We start from the raw sequence: 23815 nt of genomic DNA on the forward strand, positions 1-23815 counted from the left end.
ATATGTTTTCAGCCTGGGGAAGGGAGGCTTAAACTGTCTGCCAGTAACAGTCTGAAAAGGATACCTGAAGTTTCTCATTGAAGTGTTGCATATGTGTTTCCAGAACTCAGAATACCAGCATGGATAGAAGTAAAAAAATAAGCTTATACATAAAAGGTAGTCTAATGTGGAAGCAGTTAGGCCTCAGGAGGCTCTAGAGCCTGGTTGTAGTGAAGACACTCACCCTGGAAAGAGAACGGCCCTCAGGTTCAAAGTGTGAAGTGATCTACCTAAAGGAGAAGCCTTGAGAGACTGCTCGCCCTCATGGTGAGAAAAGTTGTTGCCCCCAGAGGCCCTTGCAACTGTTATGTTAATTGTTTGTATACCACTGGTCCTTTCCCTTTGCCTCTCCCTTTGCCCCAGCTGATTGGTCCTTTCTTGATCCTTCTCCTGATTGGTCCATTTGTCAATCCTCCAGCTGATTGGCCAAGTTATGTAACCCCGCCCCCTGCCTTCCCTATATAAACCACTGCTCACTTCCCTCTGAGTCCTTTTGTTCCTGGACCCCTTCTCAGCAATAACGGGTGCTGAAGAACTCCAAGCAAGAGGCCCCGTCTCATCTCTCCTGCATTGCCCCAGAGGCTTGCTGCTCACAAAAGAGCCTGAAATCAGCAGCTGAGCAGCAGAGCAGTCGTACCTGTGCCTCTAGGGCATCTTTTTAAACACACTTCTCTGAGGGATGTCGCAGCACCTGACCATCTCTGCCCACTGCAACAGTCTAACTTGATCTTTCAACACTAACTGTGAAAATGAGATTTTCATAAAAGTTAAGATTAAGTTGCCTTAATGTAGGATGTGTAGAAATTAATTCTAGACAGAAATTGAAGCTATATGGTCCTGCACAAAAATAATTGAAGAAAATGTGTCCTTTGCAAGCTCCAAATATAGTGGTATCCTTCCTATGAAAGCCTTCTCAACAAATCGGTGTACCAATTAAATGGGTTTTCTTAACTTAAGTGAGTTGATCTATTTCCTAACAGTTTTTCATTTGTTAAAGCTAAGCATGTAGAGTGAATTAATCAGCTTAAGGAAAAAAAAAAAAAAAAAAAAAAAAAAGGCAGGTTGTAGTACTCTTTTAAATAGGAGTTATATCATAGAAACCTGCAGGGGTTTTGCTGTTTTAAGATAGCCAGGAAATTTAGGTGAGATTTCCAGAAATCAGCTGCAACATTTGAAAATTAGTTTTTTTTACTGGAGATACAATATTCTTTTTGAGGTCTTCCACTTTCAGGTCTGAAGACAATACAATACTACTTCATTATATTCTTTAATTTATTTCTTCTTTTTTTTTTTTTTTGCAGAGTAATTTCTTAAGTCTTTTTATCCCCAGAAGAGTAAATCTTTTATACACGGCACCTTAAGACAAAAACTGAGTCATCTACCCACCATTTTTCTCTTCTAAAAGCTCTCTGCATATAAGAAATTCCTGCAAGATCTCGTTTTCCTTAGCTTTTGATTACAAATATAATATACATATCCCAGTTTACTTTTATTCTCTTGAAACAAAGAAAATGATCACAAATAATTGGCAGTTTGTTTGTTCCTGGACTAGTTCTCAATAAATCTTGAGGTCTGAGGAAACTCCTATAAAATCAAATTGAAAACAGACTTGGGAGTTGAAGTCCATTGACACTGTATTTATAGATGCCTTTTTCTTTTTTCTCAGGTAAGTTGAGCCAATTAGTATTTCCAGCTACTTCTGTCTCTGCCCAGTTAATGGCACCCACATAACAGAAGTTCATTTATTCTCAGTTATGAGAATCCAAAATTATTTTTGACTGTGTATTCTCTAAATTGTTCATCCAGACAAGGATTTTTATCAAAGTTAGACATATTTACTATGTAATCACATTCTTTCTGCATTTTGTCTCTTTTATTTCATTTTAGCTTATAAATCAACACAGTACTCATCTTCACAGATTTTCTTCTGAAGCCTGAGATGGTCTGTAGATAAATCATTTTAAGATTTACACAACTGCAGTGGATTAGAACTTCTTTTTCTGGAAGAGTTCCTTCAGCTGTTGTTCAGTTGTTGCTTCTTTCTGTTGCATCAGCTCCTTGGCTCCTTTGGTCACTCCCCAGCCATCTGGCTTTGACATGCAAGGACAATATGGCCTGCCTGAAGCAGGCTTCAGATTCTCCCAGTATTCTTTTCTTGCCCTATATAAAGAAAAGTAAATCCAGTGGTTTTTCCCAGAACCTCATAATATTGAAGGAAATATGGCTTAAATGACAATTGCAAAGGGTCATCTAACTTGTAAAGATTGACATTTATTTAGATATAGAAGTATAAATGAAAATATGCAATTAGATGTTACATGCTTAAAAAGTATCTTTCCATCTTTGAAAGGAATACTGTAAGCCAGCCACCATTAGGAGCTGATTTACAGTAGTCTGTCAGTTTTTCTTTTTCATTGTCATGATTTACATTCACAGGAGCTCCTTTACTTCTCCTTCACCCCTTTCCCTGCTCTTAGGTCAGCTTTAATTATTTCAAATTATTAAACATAAAGCATGTAAGTCTAAACAAAATTTGTAGTAATAAATTTACAGAAATATTTAGATGCCCGTATCAGCTAAGTCAGTGTGCTCTGTGGAGCAATGAAAACATTTGCAAAAGGTGTGTTTGTTTCTAGGTCAGATATACGTACCTTGCTCTGACCCAAGGTTTGGTATGCATGCTCAGGTTGTCACCCCAGTTTCCATGTTTCTCAGAAGCTTCTGGCAAAAATCCTCTTTCAGGACCCAACTCCTCAGCTATTGCTCGGATGTGATACGGCTCAAATCCACAGCAGCCTCCAATGAAACGAATTCCTATGTCATAGGCCTTTCTGGCATATTTTTGAATGTCCCATCTGGTGGCAATTCTTGGCTCCAGACCTGCAAAGACATTAATATCTTAAGTTTCCACCATGGCCCATTCAATTTTTTATCATTTTTTTGGTAAGAAATCGTGTTGTTGAAACACTTGCACTCTGTTTGCAAAAGTGGTTATGGACTTAGGCATATGTGTTTGAACTGTCTGACCTAGAATCAGTGACTCAAACCTTCAGAAGGCTAGCTTTCAGATTCTGCAGTGCTCTGCTGACCTGTGCTTGTAAGAATTTTGGCCTTGCAAAACAGCCCCTAGTATCTTCTGAGGCTGATCATGTTTCCCATTCTGCAGAGTTCTTAGTTGAAGAATTGGAATACTTTCAATGTTATGGCTATATTTCCTAATAAACAATCAATACCTGGGAAAACTGATTACCACAAACTAATCTGTGAAAGGAGAATGTATCAGCCTACTGGCATAGGAATAATCCTGCTCATTATTCCTCAGAACTGCTTATTACACTTTTTTCCACAATCGGATACTGGCAGCCAGTTGTTTCAGCTGGGACCTGTAGCTATTTCTTAGCCCTTAGTTATAATCCCAGTCATGAGCAGCTTGCTGCCTCAAAACACCTCATTCCTTGTGGAAAATTCTATGCGTGAGTAAGTTAGAATGAACCCTTCTCTCTGTTGCAAGTTATGTTGAACATTGTGATGGAATAACAAGAGCCGAGAATACACTTGAGGAGGGAAAGAAGCAAAAAGTGAAAAGAGCAAAGAAAAGCACACCTCAAGGAGTTGGAGGCCCAAGAGTGGCGTTGCTGGAAAAAAAAGAATGGGGACTGAAGAAGAAACTTTTAGAAATAAAAATACAGAAATGAAAGATTAAAAACCCTTCCACTTCTTAATGCACATGCAGGACGTGAACCAGCATGGTTATCAGGCAAGTGCAGCATCATGACTGTGTACTGAACATTAAATATACACTGAACACTGCTGGGCAAAGAAGCTGTGGTTGAGGAGTAGGGCTCCAGCCACACAAAGGAGAGGTAGGCTTGAAGGATGTCCCTATGTCCCCTCCAAAAAACTCCTAACGTGCAAGAAATTCATACAAAGCAGATATACTTTAAGTCCATTGAGTAGTTAAGAATCAGGTTCCCAAATTAAAAAGCTGAAGGAAGACAATGAAATATTCTTATACAGAAAATTGTTGGTCTCAGAGGGAAAGATGGGGCAAAGGAAAAGTACGTGGACTAATACTGCATGGAAAACTTACATTAAGCATTTTAGAAAGCTGTTCAAATAAAAACAAGCTTTTTTACAGTGCTGCAAATATGATAGAAAGCATCAGATCTCCTGCATTATTTCCTTTTCTTTCACATACGACTTAAAAGCTAATACAAAATTCATACAAATGATCAACAGTAAGAATGCATCATTGTGCACTCAACAACTGTATAAGCAGCTAAACGTCAGGGTAACAGTGTAGGTTGTTCCCCTGTCCTCTCCATCACCCTGTCAAAATCTATGTGACCTGATGAGATGAATTCATCTGATAGCAGATGAAGTGGCTAAGCCACTGTCCATCATATTTGAAAACCTGTGACAATCCAGTGAAGCTCCTAGTAACTGGAAAAGGGGAAACATAACCCACACTTTTAAAAAGGCAAAAAGGAAAAGTAGAGAAATACAGACCAGTCAGTCTTACAATGCCCAGAAAAACCTTGGATCAAATCCCCTGGAAGTCATACTAAGGCACATGGAAAAGAAGGATGTGATTGGTGGCAGGCAAGAGGGCTTTACTGGGGGAAAATTGTGCCTACCAAAGGTAGCCTCCTAAGATGGGGTTACTGCATTGGTAGAGAAGGGAAGAGCAATGAATGTCACCTTCCTGGACTTCTGCAAAGGATTTGATACTGTCCCACACAACATCCTTGTCTCTAAAGTGGAGGAGACACCTTCCCTAAACTGACTAGTATTTTATTTTACCATGTCTGTCAATTCAATACTTTTCTTGGCTTTAATCAGAATTAAATATCTCTAACATAACAGTTCTTGATGAGAAAAATTGTAACGTGCTCCTAGATTTGCCCCCTCAATATATCTACCCCTGAGAAAATTTGGTATGCTTTCAGTGACCAGATAATTTCTTTCTGAAACATTGTCCTTATTTAACTGGTGACATTTCAGAGAAATTGCAGTAACACAGAAGAGAAAACATAGAAAAATGGAAAAAGTTCTACAGAAAAATAAATACTTCTGGCATGTAATTGTTGGAGTTTGTCAGTACAACATACCTAGTGCTTTCTTAGAAACTTAGATCTTGTTGCCCTGTACAGAGTTTATGTACTCTTCAGTCATCTAAATATCTCTCTGTTACTGCCTTCATGAAAACCAGGTAATTTGGTCAGTTTAACAATGATTTACCAAACAGATTATCTGCTGTCAAGCAATCAGTTGCTACTTCTGGATTTTGAAAACACTCAAAAAGCCAGTCTTCACCAATTAATTACTCATGGAAATTCTAAATGTTGAGGTATCATACAGATTGCTTATTGCACACAAGCCAAAAACCATAACAAATCAAAGTGAATCCTCACATTCACTTGATTGCTTACTGCATCTGTTTAATTTTTTTTCTGCTTGCAATCAGAGGAACTATATGAAGGAATGAATAGGATAAATGAGTTCCAAACACTTTTAAACATCGTAGATATTTTCAGGACTCAGGCATGTTATTGCCATTTAATGAATTCCTCAGACTTGTGCTTTATTCTCTTTCCTTCATTTATGTAAAGAGAGGAATTTAAAGAAAAACAACGAGCTTCCTGAAAATCACATCTACTTCTCAATATTTTGCTGCAAATTCAAATAGTGAATGTTTTAATACCATTTATTCTGATCTTGATAAGAAGGGTATATGGTATCTGAAAATGAAAGAATTTTCTAATCAGCTTAAAATGTTTAAGCTGATTTTGCCCTTATGTTAAAAGGCTCCTTTTGCTCACGTGAAAATAAGCCCTAAATATACAAGTCTTATATAAATGTTAAATGGCTGAATCTTTCAGTTTTTGTAGAGTTTCTCCAGAGCATACATGTTATAGGCTTCTTCTTCAAACTGCTAATTTGTTAGCACTATTAAAGGCCCCTTTCTGGTGTCTTTCCAGTGTCACATACATCAGACAGTCACAGTTACAAGACTAAACTATTATAAGTGCAATAATAATGCTTCTATATCCATTGTATTGTACTGTACATTAAATCCTTACATAGGTACAGTTAGGCCTTTTGGGATAGATGTCACAACCCATAAAAACGGGGAGTTTTAGTACATCTGCTGCTGCTCTTTGGAGAGTTTACAGCTGTCCTGAACAGGGTTCTATAGCATGAGGAAGAACATTTTATAAATAACTTTAGATTGTGGCATTTTAACTCTTTTCATAATAATTACACATTGTCACATGCTGTGATACTACTGAAGTATTATCACTACGTGGATGATCTTTAGTCCAATATTACATTTTGATCTGTCTGGAAAATGCCAGACAGGATAACTAGTACTCATTGTATTGACCAAAAGGACACCTTGCAGATTCAGCTGTACTAAAAGCTGGGGGCAAAAAAAGCGCCAGGTTTTCCAACCAGTAGAGCAAAACCAACCAACCACCACCAACAAAAAAGATACTCTTATCTTACCAAAGGGAAATTCTGGAAGATCAATAAACCCCTGCTTTCCACAATCAGGTGTATGGAAAGCAAGTGGCTGGCACATCAGGTGGGCTTTCAGTTTGGCAGCCTGCAAGCCCTCTTTCATCAGCCTCACAGTTTCGACAGAAGTTTCTGGATCAAAGTGGCAGTTGACTCCAACTATAGAAGCACCTGGGAGGAGGAAAGTAACTTCAAGTCACAGCACCCAAGGAAGTGGGAGATGAAGGTTCCCCAGCACTCTAAAAGCAGTGCTGTCCATCTTTACCTCAGTGTTATCAAAACAAGGCAGCTGTGCTAGAGCCAGGCACAACTCTCCTGAGGTTGATCATACCATTTACACCTCACCTCTTTACCGTTCTGATGATGAATCACATTATACCCTCCTACAGATGTTTTTTTCTTACAGTGCTCAATCAGTGAAGTCTGATTACACAGAGCCACACATGCAAGCAGGTAGCATGTCCCTAACACAATTTCTACCCTTAGATTTCAACCTCAACTTGAAAGGAAAAGAGCATTTTGGAATAGATGCATAAACCTGTGTATCTTCACTCATCATGCCCCTGATTAATTTCTTCTCCCTTCCCCTTGTCCTGTAGAAAAGAGCCTTTGATGGGCAAAATTAGTAATTTTTTCATCCTCTTAATTCTCTCATCTTGTACTTGAACTGTGTTCAAAAACAAGAGCAGACAATCAAAGGCGGCTTTGTGCTTGTGATTCTAGAATTTGGGGATGGGTCTGCAATGAAATTTGAGTAAGTTTAGGATTTTGCTGTATTCAGTATCAGTTTTCTGTGGCTATTGCTCTCACTCATTTCATACTGATTCTCAAGGATTTCATAGCTGTATTTCCATATGTTTTTACAAGACTGTTCCAGTAAAGTACATATAAAAACTTTTCTACAGAGACAAAATTCTTATCAGATATAACTGGGAAGCTACCCACTTGGCAGATACAAGATACACATCTGTTTATTTCAATAATTAGGGACTTTACTTTGTTCCATAGTTTTAAAGGGCACATTAAAACAGATTCTTACCAGCCTTTACCAGCTGGACAGCACATTGTCCAGGGGACACTCCATGCATGTCTCCTTCTGGACCAATGCACATCGTAGCTGCAACTGGCTTTCCAGATTCTTTTAGAACTTCAACTGCCCAGACAGCCTCTTCAACATGTTCAAAATACTGAAAGAAATTAAAACTAGGCTATTTTATTTCTCAGCAATGAAATATAAAAATATTAATCCAGACCTCAAATTCACCAGCAGTACAATGATTCGATACTTTTCTGATTTATACTAACATCATTCAATTGAGTTTACTGGCCACACAGTTAAAAAAGGATTTTTAAAAGTGAGTAAAAATGAATTTTAAATAATGGTACTTTTGTTTCAGAGTAAGAATGCCCATATGGGAGGTTAATCAAGGAATTACCCAAAAACTATTGACAACTAGAAAAGTCATCTTAGGTCGCTTTCCATATACTGGAAGAAATAGGGATTAGTCAAGATCCAATCAACATTTTCTCTTTGTATCAGAGAGAATTTTACTTGTCTGAGGTAGAAATTGAGGTTTCAAGGTCCTGTTCTAGAACACCTGCAGATGTTGGTGGGCATTTAGAAAAATATCTGAAAATACCTGGGACAAATCTGAAATATCTGGGATAAAAGCACCGCAGAAAGCTAGACATCTTAAAAGTTAACACTGTGACAGTTGAAGGCATCTACTTTTTTTACAGATTTACCTCTGCAATTAGGAAGTCTACATCCTTCTTCATAAAAACTTCCAGTTGCTTCCGAAAGGCTGCTTTAACCTCTGTTTTATCCTTGCAGCTTAAGTAAGAAGGTGTTTGACTGACTCCTCCAGCCACTAAAGCATCACCTTCATTGGCCACCTCTCTTGCAATGTCACAAGCAGCTTCATTCACTTTTTGGCACTGTGTGAATATAGATTCTGTTAGTTTTATCTTACCAGAAGTATGCATATAATTTCAGAGCCCTAGAAGGACAACAATAGTCAAAACTCATAGTGGCTTTTTGATATTATTTTTTTAAATTTAAATGATGTGTAATTAAAATAAAATGGTTTTTAAAGTAATATTGATTAGGAAGATAAGATTCTTTCAAACAGTAACAAACATCAGGAAAGTAATTTCTTGCCTCCTCTAAATTATCATATTATCAAATACTACAAAATACATTACCTTTAATAGATCTTACATAAATAGCCTATAAAAAGCAAGTGTTTGATGTGAAGTGGAAATTTCTTTGCCTCTCAGAAAATGAGTTAGTTACATTTAAGCATATGCTTTCATTCTGAAATTTGTGGATGGAAAACAAAATATGTGGGATTTTCAACTTCTCTTTTTTAAAATGTATTTTAGTGTTCTGATAATTAACACCCTCCACCCCTGACACAATATTCATACAGGGTTATTTGAGGCATTTTAAAAAAGAATTTACCAATTATGTGATGTTAAAGTTTTCAACTTAAATAAAGGGAAAAATATTGTTCATTAATCACCTAGACTGAAAGTCATATTCCTTCTATACCTAAATTGAGATGACTAGAACAGCTTTACAAGAAGAGGTTAAACTGAGTAAAAAAACAGATCTAGGAAAAATAACCATCATTTGTGGTATTCAACAAGTATTGATTATCCAGGTTTCTCTGCAGTCCATAAACTATTTAGAATCTCCATAGCCTTCTCTCTGCTGAAGTTTTAAATTGATGCCTCAAAAAATCCAGCTGATTATTAAGACTATTGCTGACAGATTGTCTTCCCTTTGCACTTGTGCATGGGTACATATCTGGGGACTCTGAGAGGTGGAACCATAAATGAGTACAGTACTGGAGGAACCTGATTAGAACTGATAAGAAATAAATTTTGAGAGGTTTGATGCAATGTAATTCCAATACCAGGTGCTCTCCAGCCTTTATAATTTTGCATGTCAGCAAGAATTGAAGCATGGCTTGTTCCAGAGGTAGTCTGCTTCTAGGACTACAACTTCAGATATTTCAGTGTTGCATCCATTGAATGTAAAAGGTACAGCATTTCAGATGAATTTGATCACATGACATTTTGGTATGACCTCAATTAACCCTTAAGTGTTTCCCTAGTTTCCAGATTGTCCTAATTTCTAAATGAGGATATCTTCAAAGATACATATATTCCTTCCTCCCTGAACTTTGGAGAATTTTCTCTGACTTTCAGAAGATAAAACATACAGTAGGAACAAACAGGATCAGAGAAACCACTCAATGCCAAACCATCTAGTCTAAAGGAACTATATAGAGATGTTCAGCCAGGAATTCCACTGGACCACTGTGTCTAGTAAACATACCCAGCATCCTACAATTCCTCTGTTTAGGGGGTAAGAAAACAATGACATGGTACTTCTGCTGATGTAACACATTACCTTCACACAAGAGAAGGGGAATATTGTCTACAATAGCTTGGATTCTTTTAGTTGCTACTTAATGAAGATGTGGTTATAAAAACATTTTGTTTTCATTAGCTACTCATTATTCTCTAAGATTCTTCACTATTTTTACAGTTCAGTAATTTCTCTGGATGTTAAAACATTTGGGTTTTTTGCTAGTTTTGCTCTGTGTGCATTTAGTATTCCCTATAATCTTTGTATCAAAACTCAAGTAAACGCATCTCCTCAGATAAAAATACAGAAAAAATACAATGTGGGCATTCTTTTTCCTCTCTTCATCCTTACCCCATTTTGTGCTTGATTTTTGTTTTGTGTTTGGGGTTTTTTGTCACTTCACCTTGCCTTTTTTGCTATTTCAAACTCTGAAATTCTATCACGTCATTTTCTGGTTCTCAAATATAGCCAAAACTGTTGGGACAAACTTGATAATCTCTCCGCCAAACCTTTTGAAATTGATCAACTTATTTTGTATCTCCATCAAAACTGTTTTACTCACACTTATTTTCTCAGCTACATAATTGCCCCTGTTCTCTAGTTTGTCCTCACTGGCATAGAAGGTGAAGGTCTGCAGAACATTGGATCCAGCTCTGAGGAATTCTCGGTGAAGCTGACGAACTGCAAATTAAGAGACAAAGTTATTACTGTGCTATCCCCAAATCCAGTGATTATTGATGTAAGGTTACTGTAATTAAGTGACATTGTATTTACTAGAAGACCCATTATGAGAAATTAGAAGCAGTACCCAAGTCTGCATAAAATTTATTTCTTCTCACCATCAAAACATTAGGTAGAATTTTTTCTCCTTTTCCCCTTCTCTGCTAAGAATGACTGAAGATTTCTATATAGTTTAGCTGCAGATTCAGTTTTGCCTGCCACCTTGCCTATCCTCTGTTTTCTGCAGTCCTTCAGATCTCCCAGATATAGAGCTTTATAGAGCTTTTTTACAGTGATTTAGGAAGGGATAACAGATGTCTGACAAAAGAACATGAAAGCATAACGAGGAATGCCAGACAAAAGGTTCTTCAAATGAAAAAGCTGTCTTCTCATAGCTTCCATAATATGAAGAAGAAAACAGAAGGAAGTATCATAGTGACAAATTAAGGGGCAAGATGATAATTATATGGAAGAATACAGTGTTTCATTGCCTCCCCTATTTTGCATTTTTGAGTTTTCTCCCCCAACAAAGCTTTATAAGAGTCTAGTCAGCCAAAAACAAAGCTCTGTGTTGCTAAATACATCCTTAATTAAAAGAAGATTTATTGCTCCAGAAAAGTGACTCACAGCACAGAGTTAATTCTTCCCATACGTCTCCACATATGATGATTCTACTACATAAACAACACTCCCTTTAAAGGAAAGGTTATCATTACTTTTAATAATCAAATTTCCTACATTAGGACTTTAGGAAAAGGCTCTGTAATGGTAGTTGTGCCTTTCTGGCTGTAACCAGTACATTGCAATTGCCACAGCAGGAACAGAACAGGAACTGTCAATTGATTTTTATGTATACCCACAGAATAATCATTAAAATAATTACAAGAATGCTACTGATCATGTGAAACAGAGTTAAATGCTCAACAGCTTAGATCAAATTCACAGGAATTCCCTACATATTGTACATAAGATACTTATTACCTACACACCCAAGAACACTGCAATTTCTGCGGCAGATGCTTAGGGAGGTGTTCCTGAAGTTCTAGTTTATCACAACTCATTGTGTACAAACACAGTTTGTGACAGTAAAAAAGTATGCAAAATTTTAATGAGAATAAAATTACCCCTGTATGCTGCAACAGACACAGCTTTCTACACCAGAGGATCTCAAACAGCATTTGGTGTTGCTAGAATTAACCTGCATACATGCAGGCATGTCTGCTTTCAGTGAAGGATCAGTAGTGTAGCGTCCCTTGCTTTTCTCTCTCTACTGGCACAATACTTAATTTTTAGTTGCCACCTTGGATAACTACAAAGTGCTTATTTTCCTACCACACAGGTGATTTAACACAGTGCTTCTTTGCCCACCAGTCAAAAAAACCTTTCCAGGAACATAGGTTATAGCAGAGCTACTGTTCAAAATATTCTTGGAATCTGCCTGAACACCTGAGATCAAATCTCATTTTTACATCTTTATGAAAAAACAAAAATTTGTAGCCCAGGGAGTATTTTTTTTTTCCTACATTGTAACAATAGGTCTTTGACCCCTCCAAAAAAGGGCTATCTCTGTATGTTTCTAGTGGGTTTTTTAAATCCTCCTGAGTGAGAAACCATTGATGAAAACTGGACAGGAAATAAGAGAAGGAAAAAAAAATCTACAAATATTTTCACAAATGCTCAATGACATTTCAATGCTAGGCCATTCCTAAAAGAATGCCTGGGATTTGTGTGAATATGGATGGTGACGTAGGTAGGAAAATGAAATATTAAGGAACTTAATATTAACGAAATATTAAGGAACTTCATACCCCAAAATACCAGGTGTGTGAATAGGAGACATGGGATACAGTTTGAGGGAAATAATAGTGTTATAAGTATCAGTCTGAATCCCATTCAACCTCAGGCAAATAGGCTTTACCAATAGAATACATTGTTGTTTTTATCAAACCCATAGCACTATACAATATCAAAAAAATCCAAACCACTCTGTAGTTTACTTGTGTGACTTCCAGCATGTTTCCTCCAGCACCTGAGAAATGGGAATAACAATGACAAATAATGCTAAACCATTATTAATAATTCCATGCATTGTAGGAGTCAGATGTGGAATGCCAATTTTTCATTTAAATTCAACACGAGTTGGACATCCCATGAAAGACACAGACACAAGCTGTGAGGAGATAGGGGCCATAGCACCCATGCATAGGGCTCACTACAGAGCAATATCTGATCTGTCTCAGAAGAAAAATGTAGATCTAATTTCTACAATTATCAGTCTGGCAAGTCTCCTCTTTTATAATACAGTTAATGGCCTTGAACTAAATTTTCTTATTCCTTGCTGCCTTTTCAGAATTTCCTTCCTTTTCCTTTCCTTATATGGACAAGAAGCTCTGGTAGCTGTATGGTTTTCACACCCACTGGCTCTGCCAGGTGCTCCTTTTTCACTATTCTGTGATAGTGAAATTCTTCTAAATTTGATTTTCTAAGTTACATATGCTTTGTAAGTAACATGACCCTTGAGTGAGCAGGAGCAAAAAGCAGTAAAGGAGGGAAAGCAGCCCCACTGCACAAAAAGAAATGAACACATTTGCCCTGAAGGGTGAAGTTATAAATAGCTTACAATAGCAGAGCGTTCAGGGCTTTTGAGATGCAAAAATAATAAGCAAAGGGGAAATGAAGAGCATGGGACAAGTGCTATGAGTTGTAAGATGGAACATGCAGGGGCAGACAGAGGTAGGCTTGGAGAAAAATAGAGAGATGATGGAATGTCTCTTTGGGAGATAAGAGTCAGCAAATTAGGTCATCAATCCTTAAACCTTTCCTGGAGCTCTGCATTATCTAAAGCTGCCCATAACCCTAAATTAGGGATGCTAAGTGACACATAACTGACATTCGAAGGCTGAGAAGGATTAGGCTGTGTAAATAGGTGAAGTGTACAAAGTGATGTAACAGAGACAAGTATGATATTTATCTTCTACTCTTCTTTCTTCTCCTGTATAGCAGAAAAAGACTAATTTGGAATGGAAAACACTTAAAACAATTTTTAATTTTTTTTTTCCTCCGGGGCATTCTGAACCGACTAGTGGGATTAACTACACATCATATTACTAGGGCAAATGCTTTCTTGTAATGAAGCATGCATAAATAGATAATACCATCTGCTTCTGCACTATTTATGCTAAACACTACAGCCTTTTCACTGGAAGGCATAGTTTTTTTTCCTGTCCACTTTAAAAGATTTACTCTGTTAAATGTTTATTACAATTTTTAGGTTCCTATCAGGTTTATCGTTCCCCATTTTATAGTGGAGCCAGAAACATTCAATATTCCCATTACAAAGTTAATTAAAAACTGCCATTTCTCTGAAAGAATTAATAAAAAACCTATTTTTGTTATAAACTATAAATGAATGACTAGAACAAAACAAAACAGACAGTTAACTACAGAATTCCTTTTCATGAGATATTTTAAGTGACAAGATTTAATTGATCAGTGCAAAGACAGATTGGACAAATCCATGAGAGACAAATCACTGAATGTTATTAAAACACAAATATAACCACATCTGTATCAAAAAGTTCCTGGGATGCAAACTATTGAAAACTGGGAGAGCATTCTGAAGAGAAATCAGTAGATGTGTGCACTTCTCATATTCTTATCCAACCAACTTCTTTTGGCCAGTGTTGGAGCAAGTAAAACAGGTAAGATGAGCAGGTTTAAGGCTGTTCTTAATGTAATTCTAAAGTGTCAAGGAACATTTTTATTTGAAAACCTACTATGAGTTCCTATATATTTATCATTTAGCCAACCATTACACTGTTTACATTCACTATAGAAATATAATTTCCCATTTAAACTTACCTGCTTCTGGGTGTTCAACAGTTGCTTCAGGAGTCCAAGGCCCAGCCTTTACATATCCCCTCTTTTCAAGAGCAAAGACAAATCCCCCATCTCCAATCACAATTTCTCCGGCATCCAAGCGTTCTAGAATACCCTGGAGAAAGCATGAGGGCAGGTTAACAATTACAGTTCTTCAATTTGGTGACTATTTTTATATTTGCAAGGCAAACATAAATATCTGTAAGCTAGCAGAAATATTTTTGCCACAATAATAAAAGGTAATGAATTTCCTTCCTGAAATTCTAGTTAAAGAATGGTAGATGTGTTCTTTTGCAGCATAAGGCTTTAATTTGCAAGCATATATTATGTGAAAGACTTCTCATTAGTCAGTTATATTGTATTTCAGAGATACTGTTCCGAGAACTGTGAGTCAGTGGTCCAATTCTGTTCCTACGAAAGTAATTTTCCACCTCAAATTCTCCTGTAAAATACATGAAAACCTTCTTAAAATAAAACACTACTACCATTGATCTCTTTATTAGCTTGTTTGCTCTCTAGCTTCCAATGCCACCTTGACAGAGTCTTACCACAAGTAGCTTGTGACACCAGATGGCACAACAGGCATCACAGAAAACTAAGAATGGAACAGTTTCTTACCAAACAAGGCACATCTGAGAAAGCTGACTTGCAGTTTCTGACAGTCTTTTCACAGGCCTGGGTTTACTTACCCAAATTTACAAAATGAAAGAAAATCCTGTTTGTGTTGCACAGCCCTGAAATGTGCCAAATTAGAAACCTTACGGAACCTTATGCAAGATTAACCCTGCTTCTCCCTTGAACTCCACGCTAATGCAAGGAAAGTGACAATTACATTTTTGTAAAACTGAAAAACATGAGAATAAATATTGGTTTCCCCCTAAAATACACTACATTTTTATTCCTTTCATTGCTTCATTGACTTGTTCAAAATTTCTACAAAGTAACTTGCTACTAGAGTAGGATTGATTTCTACCATTGGATGGCAACCATAATGTTGTCTATACTAAAAAGTGGTTGAATGAAGACTACATATATGAAGGTAATGGGTACAGGATAAAAATTTATCAAAGCTAAGACTGAAATTTCCATCCATAGTTTTCTTGATGGCACTGGCATTTCAACAGAAGAAATTTGAGGGAGTAGGAAAAAGAAAAGCCTTATGGACATAGAGTTGAGTGTGATTTTCATGCTGAGTGGACAGTTTTTTAACAATTACTCTTCAAACCAAAAATTATCTTTATTGATAATTTCCTTTTCATTAATACAACTATCTCATGCCATATATCCAGCAAACACAAACACTTATGATGTCCCAGCACTGCCATTTAGGCAGAGCAAGAGTGTGCCTTTCCAACAGCAAGGAGCACTGTGCCAGCTGTGCCAGTTTCAGTACCAAGCACAGCAGTGTGAGGCTCCTTGAAGGCTACAGAGCCTGGCTGAGAGCATCACCTACTTTGGCTGAGGCACTGGCGTTGCAGCAAAGTGGCAGGACTGGTCTATTGACACGATTAATTTTAAAACTTCAACGAAGTGTGCAAGTTTTTATCTTTGTTTTCACAGAACTAGGGAGAAACAATTTTAGTGTAAATGTCAGGAGGTCTTTGTAAAGATTGTGCTTGCAACAAACTAACTTTCATTTGTAACAGAATGCCTCAAACGGGGCCAGCAAAAGCTCAAAGCTTGAGTCCATGCTTTCTCTGTCTGCCAAAGACTCTTTTGTAGATGAAGCCTGCTTCAGAAATTTAATGTGCAGAGAACAAGTGTGCATAAGAAAAAAATCTTTTACATAACGGAAGCCTCAGCTTTTCTTTTTAACTGAACATTAAGTAATAGACACAAAAATACACCATATAAAGGTATTATATTTATTATTATATTACGTGTGTATTTAAATGTACTACAACAGAACTTTCTCTTAACAAGTCATTTCTAGTATTTAATAGCAGGTTTTCTTCACAGTTCTGTTTCTTTGTGAAATGCAAATCTTCACTTTTGACACACAGAAGCAACATAATCCAAGTGTGAATAGACCACCGCACCTTAACATATTGTGATATATTAAGTCTAGCACTAGGGCATCTAATGGCAGGAGAGATAAATACAAAGCAAAAAATACTTTATAAAAACTTTAGTTTGTCAGTTCATGCTGAATTCTAATGGAAGTAACCTTTTTTGCAAACTTTGTTATAGGTCTGATATCTTCTATTCACATCTTTTTTACTTTATACACTGTGCAAATACCACCTATTTAACCACCATATAGCTAACCAAAGTTCAGCATCAAGATTTTTTCAGAGATCTACAACTGTGCACTCTTGTCTAATAAAGATCAAAATTTTACTGTCAGGTGATCTGGAGGAGACAAATCTGGTGATAAATTCCAAAAACCAATTTGTGTAAAAAGCTATTCAAGGCTTTTTTTTGAGCCACCTTTTGCTACTTTACTTTTTCTACTATCAGTGAGGTTGCACTACATGTTCCATACACCTATACATGGAAACCATGAGCGCAAATGCCTCTATGAAGATATTCTTACTACCATCTTTAGGCATGTAACTGTACTGTGTAAGTGAAAAGCCTGCTTGATCACCCTATTACCCACCTTTTCACCAGTGGAGAGAAAATAAATCTGGAAACAATAATTCATATCTCAAGCCCTCAAGAGAGGTCCATCGCTTGTAGGGGGAATTTAGGACAGTTGTCTTCTGCTAGGTGTTGAAATTAAGTGGTATATGCCAAAATATAAAAAGCAGAACAAATACCCCTCACCTTCTTATTTTATAACCAATCTACCTGTAGGACCTAGAGCTCACAGACTTCCTCCCATATCTTTCTGCTCTTTTGCTCTGCACATAAAAATGAGTAAGACCCATTCTGAGAAATATGTACCCTATTAATGGCAATAGCATCATTTAAACAAAAGACAGAATACATGATTCTGCTGACCTTCTCAGGCAGCAATCCAGGGTACCAGTTCCAATGTATGTCAGAGAGTTTGACTTAGATATTGCTCATAGCTGTGCCTTAACGGCCTAAATGGCTGGTGCCTGGATAACCTTCTATATTGGCTTATTTCTTTAGCTAAATGGGGGAGCAGTGGGCATGCATACATAGGAGTCCAGGTTGATATCATAAACACCAGTCATATCAAGCAGTCTGCACCTTTTAAATAGACCAGGCAGGATGCTGGAGACAGAAATCTCATCCAATGACAGTTAGCCCCTAAAATATTTACGATTTTAATTTGCAGTGTGTTGCAAGTCCTGCTCAAGTTGGTATATGAAACAACATTATGCTAAATTGTTTTGCACCCTGGTGGCTTCACTCTGTATTCATAGAAACAAAGATTATTTGGGCTGTGGCTGTGTTAAGAGCAAGCTAATCTATCTATCTATCTATCTATCTATCTATCTATCTATCTCATAACGATGTCCAAATATCTTTTACATCTCAATGCTGAACAAGTACAATTATTATGGCTTTATTTGAGGTTTCCACAAGATCACCTTACCTGCAGAGATACCGAGTACCTTAGTGAGAGGTTTAACCGTCGAGGGTCGCGCTAGTCAAGAAGCAGCTCCCCCGGAGAGCCGGCGGACACGACCCCACAGAGGTGGGAGGGGTGGCCGGGAGCTCTGCCCCGTGCCGGGCTCCGGGGCTCTCCCCGCACTGCTCCGGCCCGTGGGGCAGCGCCCGCCCGCGGCGGAGGGCACCGCGAAGGGGTCGCGGCTCTTGGGGAGAAGCGGCCGGGTCTGCGCGAGGGAGGGAGACGGGAGATTTACCCTTTTGCCCTGCTTCGCGGTCTTCCTGATCGGCAGCATCTTCTTCGCCCAGGGACGCTGGCTGCCCGACTGTGCCCCGACGGCTCGGCACGAACGTCGCTGAGCTCAGCGAGCTCTCCGGCCGCACCTTTATAGCCCGAGGAGGAGGCGGGACGCAGTGGGCAGCGCTGCGGGTGGTGCCCCCTCCCGGCCCGGCCCCAGACCGCGCGGGGCGCCCTGGTTCGGCCGGGGCTGCCCCGCGCCCTCCCGCCGCCCCCGCCCGGCCCGAAGCCCGGAGGCGACCGGCTGTCCTCACGGCTGCCCTCACGGCTGCCCCCTGCGCCAAGGGGCGGTCCGGCGCCCTCCTCCGGGAGGGCTGGGCTCGGCGGGACAGGGACGGGACGGGACGCGGCGGAGAGCGGCGCGGAGCCAGCGCTCTCCATCCATCCATCCATTCACCATCTATCCCTGCAGTGTGCGGGATGAGCGCGGTGCTGCGGGGAGCCCTGCGGCGGCTGCGGCCCCCGCGCCGGCCCGGGCCCCTCGGCGCCCAGGGGCGGTGAGTGCGGGCCGGGCCGGGCGGGGACGCGGGCTGAGGGGCCGGTGGCGGTCACGGCCCGAAGGCGCGGACCCCGTGCTGCTGCTGTCGGGGATGCCCAGAAAAGGCGCTTGATGACGGGAGCCAGCTCCGGCTGCCGGGCTGCGGCGCTCCACCGCCGGCCGACCTGGGCACCTGTGGCCAGGAGGGGCCTCTCTGCCCCTAGAACCTGCCCGGGGTGCGTGGCTGACCTGGTGTAGCAAGGTCCCGTCTCCTGTCTTCTGGGCCGTACCGATAAGCAAATAATGACCGGTTTTAACTGGCAGGATCAAACATCTAGGTGAACTGTGTAATTTACTGGGAAGGTGAACCCCGGATTCTTGCCAGGCTCCTCGGCAAAGGTTTGAAAGGAGCCGAAAGGCTCTGGAAGAGATCTCAAATCCACAGGAAAGAAGAACAATGAGAAAAGTCTTTATACTTGACGTTGATTACGAAGTGCCTCAAAATTCACTAGTGGAGCTGGTGTGTTGCACATCTGGCTGTTAAACAGCTTATTGTTGACTTGCAAAAATTAATATGTAATCAGAAAAAAGAACCCGTGCGTGTGTGTGGTGCACCAGAACACCTGTGGTGTCCTGTGCTCCCATTTATTTTACTTTTCATTGGCCACCTCCTAGTGTATAAGCATGGTGCATATTCCTCTTGCAGTTGCATTTAAAATGTTCTAAGTTCTCCATTCATAAGACGTAAAAGTAGTAGCTTTTATTTCTGAGTGGAAGAGGTAGAAGACTAGTTATACATTAGAAAGTCTGTTGCCAGAGAAGTTGAAAGTGTACAATGAGAGGAGAGATAAAATTGAGTATTGATTAACTGTCCTGAAGGGAAGGATACTGTGGTTTCATGGTAGTCTGTACTGCTACTGCAGTAATATGTCCTACCTTGTGTCACATCCAAAAAAATTACATCTTTAAAATTTGTGATAAATTTCCACATGTAGCTTGGTGCTTGGCTCTCTGTGGATGAGACAACAGAGAGGAAGATCAGTTGACTTGCAGAAGAATAGAGCTGCCTAGGGCAGCAGTTCTGGTTTATGCTGGACTCAAGTAGTAGTGAAATTACAGTGTGGCGTAGCAGGTGTTGGCCATTGAGAAAAACGTGTTTCTATAATGTTTTGTCTTAATCAAAGTAGGACATGTCAACTCTGGGAATGACTCAGTTGTTTAGAGCATGATGCAAATAACACCAAGGTTGTGAATTCAATCTCTGTATGGGCCATTCACTTAAAAGTTGGCCTTGAAGGTTGTGGGTACCTTTCAACAGAATATTCTGTGAATCTGTGAATGTGGCAAAACATGAAAGTAAGTACCAAGTTTCATTCTTCATGAACATGTAAACTGATGTATACTACTGACATTGGTTTTAGACATTTATTAGGTGGCCTTTTTATTTACTCAGGCCTTACTGAGTAAATATTTTTAAAGCCTTTTTGTTGCACATACAGCACTTCAGAAAAGTCAGGTTCTGACATTGTCATGTTAGGCATCAGATTCTTTTTGAGAAATAGCATCTACATATAAGGATATATTGGATAAGTAATATTTAAAGTTGCAAGTGGAAGCAAACTTGTTTTGTTGTTTTTTTTTTGGTTGTTTATTTTTCTTTTTATTACTACTATTTACCTATATGATCCTCAAAGAGCATTTACTTTAGAAGTGGATATGAGTGAATAGGTTAGGTTTTAAGCCATGTGTGTAAACTCCCAAGCAGAATCCCACATATATTATGGTCAAAGCTATAAACAAAAGAGATGGGGAAAAGTACAAGGAATTGCCTTTTTCTAACTGTCTGTAATTTTTTTTTTTTTTTTTTTTTTTTTTTTTTTTTTTTTTTTTTTTTTTTTTTTTTTTTTAGAAAAGAATCCTCATCTCCTTCCTTAGGGAAAGACAGAGCAGACACAGTGATCATCGGAGGTGGTTGTGTTGGTGTGAGTCTAGCCTATCACTTGGCTAAAGCTGGCTTGAAGGATGTTGTTCTGCTAGAAAAATCTGAGCTCACTGCAGGATCTACCTGGCATGCAGTAAGAAATATTTTGCTCATCTTTCAAATTAACAGTAGTTTGTGTATATAGTGGTGGTGGAAGTTTCATTACCTTTTTATTCCCCCACTTTCTTTCCTGCCTTTGCTGACATTACATAAAATCTTGGAGGAGCAAAGGTAAAAAATGTACACTGTGAGTTTGTTAAGCCTGAATATTTGTCTGCATTCTAAGAAAAAGAACTAATAAAACCCGTACACTTAATAATGCCAGGGTAGCAACACCTCCTTTAATAATGGTAATCCCATGGTCATACTGGTTCACAATGTGCATTTATGTAATTACAGATTTTCTGAATTTATATCTGGAATAGCTAATGTAACAAAATTAAATAAAGCTTGCCACAATAATACAGAAAAAGGTGCTTTCCTCATTCATTTCCAGCTACTCTTAACTGAAATTGGGAGATTGTTATCTGTGTGTGTAGCAACACAAAAGAACAGAAACCCAACAGTTTGATATCTCTAGATCTACTCTGTTAAAACAACAGAGCATTTATGCAATGATCTACCTTTCAGGAAGAAATAAAGACTCAGATGTATTATATTTTATTTGCATTCTCATGCTTCTCCTAGACAGGGAAGTCTGAAGTCTGCAATGCTTCATCTTAGTGCAGATGTTTTGTAGTTTTGGGGCTTTTTGAGAGAAGAATAGTAAAAAATGAAATTTAAAAAAAATCACCTGCAGTGTATAAGTAGTATACTTCATTTGACTTGCTTTTCAGTAATTGTATGTCTTTTAGACAGTCGTACAACAGTTTGGCAAGCAGAACAGCATCATGCAAAGTGTCAGATCTTGTGTTTTGAATCATAACTACAAAATATTCAAAGAGTACTTTGACTTAAGTACGAGAATGAGGCACAGACTGAATTCTATTTGCCCAATGCATATACAAACCAATATGTTTGTAAAAACCAATAAAAATCCCCTAGTTCAATAAGGAACCAGAATCATGAATGGTGTTGTCAGTGTGTCACCGGTAGGGACATGAAAGAACCACACTTACTCAGGTTCAGAGGTGAGCAGAGAAAGAGAGTTTATTATCATTTGCGATTTAAATAGGATTTGGAGTTTGGTCAAGGATTGGTAGATGAGAGGAACACCTTTCTGACCCTAGTGGTCAGTTCACCAGTCCATCACAGACTGGAATGAAAACAATCTACTTGTTTATGTTACATTTGTGAGAGCCTCCACTAGAAATATGTAAACAGTCATCAGAAGGCTAAAGAATCAGGGTGACATCAGTAAATGTTCCTTTGTTCTTATTGTTACACTGGCTCACCCTCACTCACTGCTCATTATACTACTAAAGCAACCCTTCCTCTAGAACTTCTGCCCACAGTTCTTAGTGAGTACAGCATTGGAGCCCTGAGTGAAGGGTCAGTCTCAAAGGTAAGGAGGGACCTGGAGCTCAGCAGAGAAAATGCCTGCACTGCCACAATTGAGAGACCTGCCTCACGACACCTTCTAACAAGCATTTTTATGCAACTAACACAGCAAGACACCTAGTTATGGGCCACGTTAAAATGGATAACTACATGGTTTTCATTGTCTTCGTTGTCTCTTTTCATTGAACTCAGTATTAGGGGATTTTGTCTGAAGATGAAAAAGTTGTTGATGTCTGTTTCAGATGAGTAGAAAGATTGAAATTGTGACTGTGAGTTCCTTGTTATACTCTATTTATCAGTGTTTGCCTCGCAGTGATACAGTACTAAATACAGATGACAATTACACATACTGTTAAGACTTAAAACAGCGTGTAGCGCATTGCCTGCAAGCCACAAATGTTGCAAGTCTGGTTCAGGCTGACTGCAAGGCTGCACTATTCCACATTTTACCTCTTTCACCATCCTGGAAGTCCTGCCAGAGCTCAAGATCATGTTTCAGATAGCTCATATTCCTGCCGGTGTTGCTGCCAAAACTTTTATTTCTCAGGTCAGAGATAACTTTGGCTGACTCTTATGTGCAAGTTATTTTGTGCAAGTTATTATATCTTCTATTATACTTTTTCATGCAACATGCCATTGATTTTGCTGCTGACTATAAAGTACAACACAAGTCAAATAATAACTTGTTACAATTTGGTCACACTTGCAAGAATAGAGAATTTAGTATGTAACAGTGTCAATAACGTTTTCCTACAGAAAGCTAATTTAATAATGGCATTAGAATAAAATCTGAAACTGATTGAAACGGAACAAAACTGATACATGAACATTTCAACATCTAAAAATTTCAAGTATAAAAATGCTTTAAAACATTTGCATCAATTCTCACTGCAAAGTGGCCATTCTTAAAATTATTTTACCAGATCATGTTGATGTACAATGACAAAATCTCTTTGAAAAATGGAGTAAAGCCTGGAGAAAATCTCTTTCAACTACAGGAATGGTTCACTCTGAAATTGAGGAAAACATGTAGATGTGTTGGGAAGCCAGCTGGGCCAGAGCAAATTCATGACTGAGTTCCAAAGAAAAACGCAGTATACTGGTGATAGAGCAGGAAAAAGCTGCAAATCAGGCAATTTAGAAAAGTTACCTGAGTGTATGAAGGGGATGTTGGAAAGCCAAACCTCAACTACATTTAAGATTTGTAAAGAAAATGAAAGGCAACAAGAACTGCTTCTACTGCTGCATTAGTAGTAAAAGGCTGAAAAATGAAAATAAGTAACTGCTGCTGAATGAGGAGAGTAATTCAGCCGCAGTGTACACTAATAAGGTTTCAGTGCTGCCTTGCCTCAGTTTCCCTGACAGGGTTTCTCAGGCCTTCAGTTTAAAGGAGAAGAGTAACTGCTGACAGTGGATGAGGACCGAACCAGTGATTTCTGGAATAATTTGGCACGTGCTCATGTGTTGGAGCAGAGAGGTGTTGCAGTGCACCCC

At 38.8% G+C, this 23815-nt stretch overlaps 2 protein-coding genes across 2 annotated transcripts in view; one reads left to right on the top strand and one right to left on the bottom strand.

The window, feature by feature from the left end:
• Nucleotides 1-1655: 1655 nt before the first annotated feature.
• On the bottom strand, nucleotides 1656-18411 carry LOC136288289 (betaine--homocysteine S-methyltransferase 1). Its single transcript, XM_066181251.1, has 8 exons — nucleotides 18322-18411; nucleotides 14522-14654; nucleotides 10503-10621; nucleotides 8308-8499; nucleotides 7601-7748; nucleotides 6550-6732; nucleotides 2691-2919; nucleotides 1656-2199 (listed from the first exon to the last, which is right to left on the bottom strand). Exons 1-8 carry the CDS (start codon nucleotides 18358-18360, stop codon nucleotides 2025-2027), a joined length of 1218 nt encoding a protein of 405 aa, XP_066037348.1. The 5' UTR covers nucleotides 18361-18411; the 3' UTR covers nucleotides 1656-2024.
• Nucleotides 18412-18708: 297 nt separating this feature from the next.
• DMGDH (dimethylglycine dehydrogenase) overlaps nucleotides 18709-23815 on the top strand; it is a 40395-nt gene continuing 35288 nt past the window's right edge. Inside the window, exons 1-2 of the mRNA XM_066181252.1 lie at nucleotides 18709-18859; nucleotides 20750-20915. Coding sequence (XP_066037349.1) covers nucleotides 18783-18859; nucleotides 20750-20915 — 243 coding nt within the window. The 5' untranslated portion in view covers nucleotides 18709-18782. The remainder of the gene's footprint in view (nucleotides 18860-20749; nucleotides 20916-23815) is intronic.

This window comes from Chamaea fasciata, unplaced genomic scaffold (assembly GCF_029207755.1).
Source record: "Chamaea fasciata isolate MVZ Bird 193981 ecotype frontalis unplaced genomic scaffold, bChaFas1.0.hap1 SCAF_4, whole genome shotgun sequence".
Taxonomy (NCBI): Eukaryota; Metazoa; Chordata; class Aves; order Passeriformes; family Sylviidae; genus Chamaea; species Chamaea fasciata.

What these genes read in the sequence shown, in the direction of transcription:
- LOC136288289 (XM_066181251.1), bottom strand. Translation starts at nt 18,360, where the DNA reads ATGCTGCCGATCAGGAAGACCGCGAAGCAGGGCAAAAGG. An exon ending in TGTTGAACACCCAGAAGCAG is followed by an intron (nt 10,622 to 14,521) that starts GTAAGTTTAAAT and finishes CTTAATTTGCAG; the next exon opens with TTCGTCAGCTTCACCGAGAA. An exon ending in TCTTCCAGAATTTCCCTTTG is followed by an intron (nt 2,920 to 6,549) that starts GTAAGATAAGAG and finishes ATGTCTTTGCAG; the next exon opens with GTCTGGAGCCAAGAATTGCC.